The following is a 10,175-nucleotide window of genomic DNA, read 5'->3' on the forward strand; positions in this document are numbered from 1 at the left end:
GGGTGCACTCAATCCCACTGTCCATGTTGGCGACAAAGGTGTTGTCGATCCCAATACCGACTCCTGAGGAATGGCACTCGTTGCCAGTCTCCACTTGGACATCGAGCTGTTGACTGCAACTCTTTGAGCTGTTTTTGGCATTTACATTGACATATTTATCTTTTGAGTTATATTTTTGGCAAATCCGTGTTATTAACATAAAATCTTTTCCATAACAGTTTCCTGTGCACGAGAGGCAGCGCTGGATGCCCAATTTCTTGTCTTAGCATCAAATCTAGGAAAGGAGAAAGCCAATGAGCTGCACTCTGCGATGACAACATTTGATTCACTAGCATTTGCGGAAGATTTGGTAAGTTCCAGACTCTGAATTTGCCAACAATTTTGCTAGAGGTTTGCCCTGTTTGTTACAGATCACAAAATAAAAGCCTCAGATTGTCAGGCAGTACGTGACAGTTCTGATGGAATTTAACATTCTTGCTATGAGTTTCTTTGATTAACTTTCTGGTTAGTGTTGTTAATTATTTTGAACTATATATTAAGCATTTCCAATATGCATAGGGGAAAATCTAACTTAAAATGCAGATATCGCCCCCCATTGTTTCACTGCTGCTGCTTTATCACAGTTCAGTCAGTTTGTGCTCTTAAGGTAGGGTAGTCTTGTGCACTTTTCTAATACTCACTGTTTTGTAGTTTCCCAGTAGCTAAGTAGTTTCTTTATCCTGTCCACTGCTTTGTATGTTTTTGGATGGAGTTCTTAAGGCCCTGTATCACTGACGTGAAATGGGACTTTGGATTACTTGCATGCTTTTGGACTTGATATGTTTGTCTCTTTGTACTGTGACTGGGTGGAAGGGTCAGTTCAGAACAGCTTTGAAGCAGACTACTTTTTTTTTTTTTCTCTCCCTGAAAATATTCTCTTACATTATAGCAGATTAATAAGGAGTCTTGAGTCTTTGGTCAAGTCTAGAGCTCTGCAATATCAAAAACTATCAAGTTCAGTTAATTTATTGAAGTTTTTCCTGGGGAAGTCTGGATTGGTGGATGCAAGGTTGGGCCAAATAAGTTGTTTTATGGTATTTGAGGAGCTGGGCTTCCTGGAAGTGTGTGGTGTTCAGAAATTGTGAGACATCTTAGCTATATAGTGCAATTTAAGTAATGCTTTGCTACTTCACAGACTATTGAAATTCTATTGGGAGTATAGGCAGTTTTATTTATCTATAGCTCTTTTTGTCATTGCTTGCTGATGCTTGCTGAATACAAGAAGTCTGTATGTGAGTGTTTTTCTGCTTTCACAGTATCTTCAGGAAAGTTGAGGTTCTTATGCAGTGATATTAAATATTAATCTAACAGGACAAGCACCATAATACAGTATTTCACCATTAACATATCTACTGATCTAAGTGAATTTTCATTGCAGCTTTTTTTTTTTTTTGTAGCTAACCTTCATGGGTATAAATCGCATAGAAGCAGAAGAAAATGATAGTGATCCTGAGGGCATTTCAGGTGGCTATTTACCTAGCAATGCCTGGCATAAACTGGGAGAAGAAACAGAAAAGTACTTCAGAAGAGCACCTTCTTTTCACTATATGTAAGTTTATTTAAGGAAATAGTATATACTGCAGCCAAAGCTAATGGCCTTAGTTGATTCTTATCTTTAATGCCCTGGGCTTGAATAGAGTTTAATCTCATGTCACAGAGTGTCAACAAGAACTTCTGTGTGATCTCTGTTCCTATGGTACAGTGAACTCCTTGTCTCCAAAATATTTTGTAATATTTCTGTCTTTCATTTTGATTTGGGTTAGCTACAAAATAATATCACTTGTATCTAGTAGAGATAGCAAGGTACTCTTGATTTACCTGTTTCAGACCAAAACCAGTAGATGTCATCTACTTTCCTTTAAAAACTGACTTTTTCCTCATCTTTCTCCCTGTACAAGCCGCGACCAGAATCATGACTAGAAGAACCTTTTTTTTTTTTTTTTTTTCTTTCTCAGACATTTATGGAAAGTCAGTCCATCAGGGTCTGTATCTTTTAGCTGATGATTTTATTATCATGAAGAGACCAACAGTTTTTCTTGTATGTCTGTGTTAATGGGTTGTCTTTTAGAATCTACTTTCTGGCTCTGTGTTCAGAAGAAATCACCTGATTACTGGGAAGTGGCCTTATATAGAGTCAGCATCATCTCTCCTTATGCGTAGGCAACCCATTTAGTAGGAGCCTTTTTAGCTGCTGTCAAATGACCCTTAGTCATCTGGCTTATAGACAACACTCCCGATTTAAATCTCTCATAAAGTCAGCCTGCAATAGCAGGATCTAGTTCAATTGAATTATCAACAGTAGAGCTGACAGAATATTATTCAGTTGCCTATGCTTTTGCAGTTGTTCCACCCCCTAATAAGTATCACTGTAATTGTAAGAAAGATGCTGAATATAATAATTTGATCATACAACATAGAATCATTTGGGCTGGAAGGAACCTTTAGAGGTCATCTAGTCCAGCCCCCCTGCAGTGAGCAGGGACATCTCCAACTAGATAAGGTTGCTCAGAGCCCCATCCAGCCTGACCTTGAATGCCTCCAGGGATGGGGCTTCCACCACCTCTCTGGGCAACCTGTTCCAGTGCTTCACCACCCTCATTGTAAAGAATTTTTTCCTTACGTCAAGTCTAAATCTACCCTCTTTTAGTTTAAAACCATTATCCCTTGTTCTGTCACAGCAGACCCTGCTAAAAATTCTGTCCCCATCTCTCACATAGGCCCCCTTCAGGTATTGGAAGGCCGCAAGGAGGTCACCTTGAAGCCTCCTCTTCTCCAGGCTGAACAACCCCAGCTCTCTCAGCCTGTCTTCATAGGAGAGGTGCTCCAGCCCTCGGATCATTTTCGTTGCCCTCCTCTGGACCTCCTTCAACAGGTCCATGTCTTTCCTGTGCTCAGGGCTCCAGAGCTGGATGCAATACTCCAGGTGGGGTCTCACCAGAGCGGAGTAGAGGGGCAGAATTACCTCCCTCGACCTGCTGGCCACACTTCTCTTGATGCAGCCCAGGATGCGGTTGGCCGCCTGAGCTGCGAGTGCAACATCTGATCTTTAATGTTGGATAGCTAATTGAGGTATTTCAAACTTATGTTTGCACTTTCAAGCTGTAAGCTCTGAACAATAAGTATATTTTCCAGTCATTTTTATGATCTTAAGACAACACTGACTGCAAGAAAGCCTTTTTTTTCCTCATTGGTTGCATTTTGACATCTTAAGTAATGACAGGCTTCTTTTGATGGAGGATGTGTGAATATTTGCAAAGTGTTAATTTTAAATGATAAAGTGTAGTTCTCAGTTTAGGAAAAGAACTACTTATTTCTGACTCGATCTGTTCTTATCTGAGTCCTGAGTTTTGGTTTGTTTGTTTTTTTTTTTCATGGTCAGTCCATGACTTCTGAAATTGAGCGGTCACAACTCACCCAAGGTAGGGAAAAATGTGTGCTGCAGAATTCTGCTGAACTAACTTGAATTGAGTCTCAATTCACACTCTCTCCTTTAGGCACCTAACTTGGTGGAGATTCAAGGCAACCAAAGTTAGGAGCTTAAGTTCCTTATGTAGTCAATGGAGAGAGGTAAGCACTTCAAGAAAGTGCCTAAATCTAGGACGTATATTACACTCACGTTGTTTAATGAGAAACGTGGCATCTCTTCTTAGTGTACTGAATGTTCTATCGATAGAATATATTTTAAAAACTTGTGGCTTTTTTTTGGGGAAAAAAAAAGCTTACTGCAAACCTGAACTTACAGAAACTAAACAATAGATGAAAAAGAGAGAGATATTGTGTGGAGAGAGTTTTCAGGCAGAAAAGTTTGTAATAAATTCAGACGGAGATATTGGAGGATATAAACCGTACACTCTGTTTCATTTCTCAACTACTTTTACGAAAAGTAGATTTAAAGTTTTCAGTTTAAAAAACAAAAAAATTGGAATAATTGCATAAAATTTTATACATCTGTTGATAATTCTGGTATGAGGCTGCCAACGTATATTGGGAGCAACTTTTGGAGATGGTTGTTCACAGAAATCTCTAAATGTGATGAGGCTTTCTTTTTTAGATATCAGTCATTACTTTGCACTTTTATCGGGAGAACAAAGGTCAGTATATAGATTTTTTTAGCATACAGTGCAAAACATATTTCCATATATGTGTTCTTTTTGTTTCGGTTAGGCTGGGATCTTTCAAGTCTGATCCTCCCGTACCAAGGCAACGGATTGAGAGGCAGAAAAAGGCTACAGGAGGAGAAGAAAAACGGGCAATGCCTGCTCAGGTTTGTGAAGTGTTATCTTTAAACACTTTGTTATGGTATAGTTATTAGAAGTGACTTAAATCTTTCTGTTCATGTTGTTTTGGGTTTTGTAGTTACTAACTGTGTAGTACTAAAGGATTCGGACTTCATTATTAGGCTTCTTGATTTGTCTTACGTGGACTGCAGAATTTCACTGAGTGGAAGGAAATAGGATGTACAGACTGTTTTTTTTCAAGTTCAAATTAGCTTATTTGCTCTGATGCTTGTTGCTTTGAAATGGAACAAAAAAGAAGCTTCTTTAGCATGTTTTCAGCTTCTCTTTAAAAGGTGTTTAACTGTGTGGTGTTTGCCCAGAAATGTCATTAACAACAGCAAACTAATTAGCGCACTTAACCACTATTTTCCCTGCTTTCTCTTTACCTGTTCTTTCTGTTTTACTCTGGCAGAAAGGCAAAAGTCTGAGAATACTTAGAGAGGCTTACATTTGAAACTTTGCTAAAATAAACCATGTTGTGATGGGGAACCTCTGGCTTATGATGCCAGTACATAGACGCAAAATGTTGAGTGTGTCTTTTTAAATACAGCCTGCTTCATAACAAAAATAAACCGTGTTGTTATGGAGAACCTCTGGTTGATGATGCCAGTACATAGAGGCAAAATGTTGAGTATGTCTTTTTAAATACAGCCTGCTTCATAATAATCCAAATAGTGATAGAAATTATTCTGATACACTTTGTACTGGGAAGAAAAGGAGTGGGAGGGTTTCAGAGAGTTGCTTGCAGAAGTGACTGACTGCTCTTTGTGGTTTGCTTAGGTAAACACTGATGATCAGCATACTTACTAATCTGTGTTAGATACATAGTTGATATATAGTGAAAGTTTCTGTAGCTTGCTTTGTTGCAAGGTGGTCAAAGGGAAAGTGTTAGCCAACAGGAACAGCAAATACGTTACTGAAGACTGTACTTGAAAAGTGAATTTGGTACTCTGCTGATTACTTGAAGGACAATTTGGAGCACCCTGCTTTAGAGATCATGAACAAATCTGTAACATCACAATAATTGTGTCCTTTGATCTTGTCAAACTTCATGCCATGACATTTCTTCCATGTAAACTTAGGTGCCTTTTCTGAAAAAAAAGTTGAAGATCTTAATGAACTGCCCTTCTACGCTTATAAATAAACTTCTTCAGTAAACTCACAGACTTATGTACCTCTAGGGGTAACCCAGTTCCACAGAGCTATTGGAAAGTAAGCGCAGACCTGTGAATAGACTCAAAACATACAAACTCTGGCCTTTCAGTTTGATATTGTAAGATGGGAATTGATTCCTAAAGCACTTTGTAAGTTGTCTCACGTTTGCATAAGTGTGTCTGTAACTGTGTGTGTGTGTGGCGTAGAGAGAAAAAATTATCTTTGATGTTACGTGTTCATAAAAGGCTATTTTCATATTCCTGTCTTACAATAGTGGTTATTTGAGGTGAAACGATGTTTCTTTTTTCCAGTTAAAAAAAATGGAGGAGTCTCATCAGGAAGCTACAGAAAAAGAAGTAGAGAGGATCTTGGGATTATTGCAAACTCATTTTAAAAATGATCGTAAGTATGATTCAATTAAGCTTTTAAAGCATTAATTTGAGAAAATGAATACTCTTAATCTTCTACAGTTAAGAGTGGTTAAACTATGGAAACAAAATAACGTGGAGTTTGCAGATAGAAATCTTTATGTTGAAGTATATATACTGACTGTGTTTTTTACGAACACTAATCAGTTGCTGTTCGATTGCGAAGTAAATTTAAATCCTACCCTCTCCCTCTTATTAGAGCATGCCATTTTTTAGAAGGCAATCAAATAGTTGCTGTGCATGTATGTGTGTGTGGCAAAAAATGGAAGAAAATAATATTCTGGAGAAACTTTGTTTCTTTCTGCAGGCAACTGAGAATTCAGCATTGTAACTAAATTGACATAAACATTCAGTTAGCTTTTAAAACGAGTACTGAGTTTCTTAAGTTTGTGTTTACAGATACTAGTTCTGTGTATTCCCCCTGTTTGTTTTTTAACAAATCCATTTTTGCATCTCTAGCTGATACACCTATTTCCTTCTTTGATCTTGTGATTGATCCAAACTCTTTTGCACGCACTGTGGAAAATATCTTTCATGTGTCCTTCATTATAAGGGTAAGGCATGACATGTTCTGAAATCTTATTTTAGATATTGAAATTATTTAGAAATACTGATTTGTTGTTTTTATGGCTTCAATATTGACAGATTAGGATTTAAATATTAGGAATCCCAATTTATTTTCTACAAGCAAGTCTATCATATTTTGGTAATTTTTTTTATTAGACTTTTCTACTACAGTCAATTTAATAACGAAACAATAGTGAAATTTTTGCTGTCACTGCCCTTTTCAAAAAGGGATTCTAGCTCACATTATTTTAGATTATAGAGGAGTAGTCGCAGAGTATAGAAGAGTTATTGAGGTCGTGGGAAAGTATGTCAGTGCAGTGGTTTATGTTCTTTTTCAAATCTGTAGATTTGCTCTTCAAACTATACTTAGTTTGTCTAATACATAAAATGAATTTGGGAAAAGAGAAAAACTTATAAAAATATTTTGACTAAATTCAGGTTTATAGTGAATAGTGATGTGATTATGAAGGCTTAACTGAAGTATATTTAATGAATAATAATGATTTTTAATAGAACAAATTTTTGTAATCCAACAGTTACCAACTGTCCTCTGTCAGCTGCATTCTTTATGAATAAGTGCTATATTTATATAATTTTTCTTATTTGCTGTGCTAAGTAAGAGTCTTTATCAATATGCGTACCTGTTTATGATTATGTAATATATTAATGAAAAATATGAAATGTCAGTGCATTATCCTAATTAGATAGCTCTAATTTCTGAAACTTTAAATCCTACTGTCTTTTAGGATGGTTTTGCAAGATTAAAACTGGATGACGATAAATTGCCAATAATAGGTAAAAAATAATAGCTTTAAAAGACTATAATCGCTTTTTGTTGGAATATTGAAAGTAGCTACGTCGTATGTGTTCACAAAGTTTTAGATATAGGTTTTTTAGCTGTAAGAGTAGAGATTCGGGGATATGCAGTGAATATAATTGAAGGCACGAAGAGATTTATGAGCGGAACTCATAAGAGATTGAGTCTCTAAATATGAAAATATGGAAAAAAGCTATTATGCTGATCTATACAAATTAATTCTATTAATAGAAATAAAAGGTTATTACCTTTCATTTTAGGTGATATTTTCACTAATAAGTGCTTGAATATTGTTACGCTGAGAAAAGATATTTTTGTGTGCAAGAAGTCTCCTTTATCTGAGTTGGGAAGTGCTGCAACTTCAAAACGATTGTAAAGGAAATGCCATCCTATGTATGAGGTTTTTGGTTTTCATTCCCATGGGATATCAGTGGCATTAAGACTTTAGTGGGATTTCATAAAGGATTAAATACTTAGGTCCTTTGGGATTCTGAGAAATGTTAATTCCTGAATTTTTAGGAGGTAAGACTAAAGGAATTTCTTAAGAAGTATATGGTACAGGCTATTGATAGAGACTAGCTTAGTGGAGCATGTGTAATGGATTTGCTTTTTGTGAAGCTTTTGTGTTCCTGGAGGAAACTTAATGTACAAGTGTAAAGACTCTGAAAATAATGTATTTTGAACAGAACCTTCAAAAGACAACGAGGGAAGGGAGGATGACCATAGTGCTGGAGCACGGAACCAGGTTGTCATCTCTCTGAACCATCAAGAATGGAAGGTAGAATAGATAGCACTTGATACTTTTGATTAATTTTTTTTTTTCTTAAGTGTAAGAATGTATCTGAGATCGTGCTGTTATGTACTCTGATGAGGATAGGTGGTCCTGTATATATTGTCACTACATTTAATTTTATGGATTCCAGATCAATCACAAATCTAATGAATGCTTTTAACTGCAAGAAAACTGAGAACTGGGATAGCAGTTTCATCTTTGATCCTTGAAGCCTGGTCAGTTTAAGTGCTTTTAGGTTGAGCAGTGACTTGCCTTTACTGTTTTATATGAGGGCTGCATAATTATGGAGTCTCTTTCTTCCCTTATATATGATGCTTGCTTCTAGAGGGGAAGTTCTCCATACAATTTCCTCACTGTTTGCTGTTTGTAATAAGTCTTAGCCAAAAAGTAGTTTTTAGCACATATAAGTCTTCTGCTTTGTCCCTCACTCAGAGTGTGCAGATGAAACTTAGTAATTTGAAATAGTGCTTTAGTATGAGAAACTGTTACTTACCTGGTGGTAACTGCAATTAAATTGAAATAGTTCAGCTCTTGTAACTTACATACTCTTGTCATCTCTAACCAGGAGATCGTAGAAACATATGAAATAACAGAACCCATGATTAGCCCTCTTTATCGTAGAAATGAAGATGAAATGGAGATAGCTTAATTCTTCAAGTAAGTTCTTTTAATAAATCAAACTAAATAAGGATACAGTGAATGAGTTCCTTATGTGTGTGGAAGAGCTGCAGGGAAACTACCTGTGACTTATAAATGTAGAAAAAGTATAAGCGGGGTAACTGTATAACATCTGGAACATTTCTATAGTCTTGATCTCTTCATGGAACAAAATGTAATCTAGTCTTCCACACAGTAATTTACTGAAAAAACCTTTTATTTTTACATTTGATGGTCAGTTAAGAGATATACTTGAGTTAATTTTTGGAACTTTATACTTGGAATGCAATGCTATGAAGAATCATAGCTTAGTTTTTGTACTTTTATTTTTTTTTAACCTACTGACAGCCGATATTGTTAATAGAGTAATCTGAAGAAGTACTTAGGGCAGCAGGAAGGGAAGACAGCCTTGTTCCCTCTAAAATCCTCTCAACGATAGGACTGAATTCTTTTATTGTCACAGGTGTTTGGTGAGTTCCAAATCTTAATGCATATTGTCTTACTGTCTTCTCTTTTTTCTTTCCCCCTAGGTGCCTTAAAGAAAATATTTTAAAATGTTTCCTTCAGAAAAGATTTTATATGTATATATTGTAAAATTAAATTTATTTTTATTGGAACATCTCGACACTTTACATAAGCTTGTTTATACCTGTCACAGAGTTATTACCATATACTTTCTATTTATTATGGCTTAGTTTACTACTTTACATAAAGTTTACTGACACTTAACAAGCTTTCCTAAAAAGGAAAGGAAATGCTGTCTTTCATCCCTTGTCCCTCCCCAACAGCAACTTGCAAGTGGAATTTACATGGTTAACCATCTCTGCTGTGATAATCTGGTTACCTAGATGATCTTGGGTGCTGCAGGAGAAATTGATACTGTCTTTCTATTCTTACTCTTCTGGAAATTAAGGTTTGAGTTTGGAAATTTGGTCTCAACTACAGATAAAAATTCCTCCTTCCTTTTCTTTTTTCTTAAGTCCATCACGTGTATTTGGTTTTGTAACTTAGGCAGGACAGCTATATTAGGCCATGACCTTGTTTTCTTCAAAATAAATAAAGTCTAGCTCCATCTCCAGAAAATGCTCTTTGGAAGACCCCTGTCTCTGGAGTTTTTAGGATTTATTCCTTTCTGTCATCGTTAGGCAGGTTTTCTGATGAAGCAGCTGAGGTAGTTAGGTACCAATTGATCGGCGGTGCTGCCACTAGCACCCCTGTTAGCGCCTGTTTCTGGGCGCTGATGACATGTGGCCAAGCTCTGAGGGTATGCGAAAACATAGTTTGGTTATCTTTGGTCATCTACAACAAAACTGAGAGCTATGTGTTAATGCAAATCCAGCAAACGAGGGGAAGCCTCGTCCGGCCTGGCTGGCGCTCGGCCTGCATCTCGGAAGGCGGCAACCTCCCGCCGCTTCGCCCGGGCGGGGCGCTGAGGGGCAGGG

General features: G+C 36.8%; 1 protein-coding gene across 1 annotated transcript; it reads left to right on the top strand.

The window, feature by feature from the left end:
* Positions 1-205: 205 nt before the first annotated feature.
* NSMCE4A (non-SMC element 4 homolog A (S. cerevisiae)) lies at positions 206-8,725 on the top strand (the record flags this gene model as incomplete). The annotated part of the gene is made up of 8 exons (XM_009708976.1): positions 206-349; positions 1,437-1,588; positions 4,204-4,303; positions 5,783-5,873; positions 6,359-6,453; positions 7,213-7,261; positions 7,970-8,061; positions 8,642-8,725. Coding segments are annotated over 8 exons (807 nt in total), but the record flags the coding sequence as incomplete, so codon positions are not given.
* Positions 8,726-10,175: the final 1,450 nt, after the last annotated feature.

This window comes from Cariama cristata, unplaced genomic scaffold (assembly GCF_000690535.1).
Source record: "Cariama cristata isolate BGI_N322 unplaced genomic scaffold, ASM69053v1 scaffold14271, whole genome shotgun sequence".
NCBI classification, from domain to species: Eukaryota; Metazoa; Chordata; class Aves; order Cariamiformes; family Cariamidae; genus Cariama; species Cariama cristata.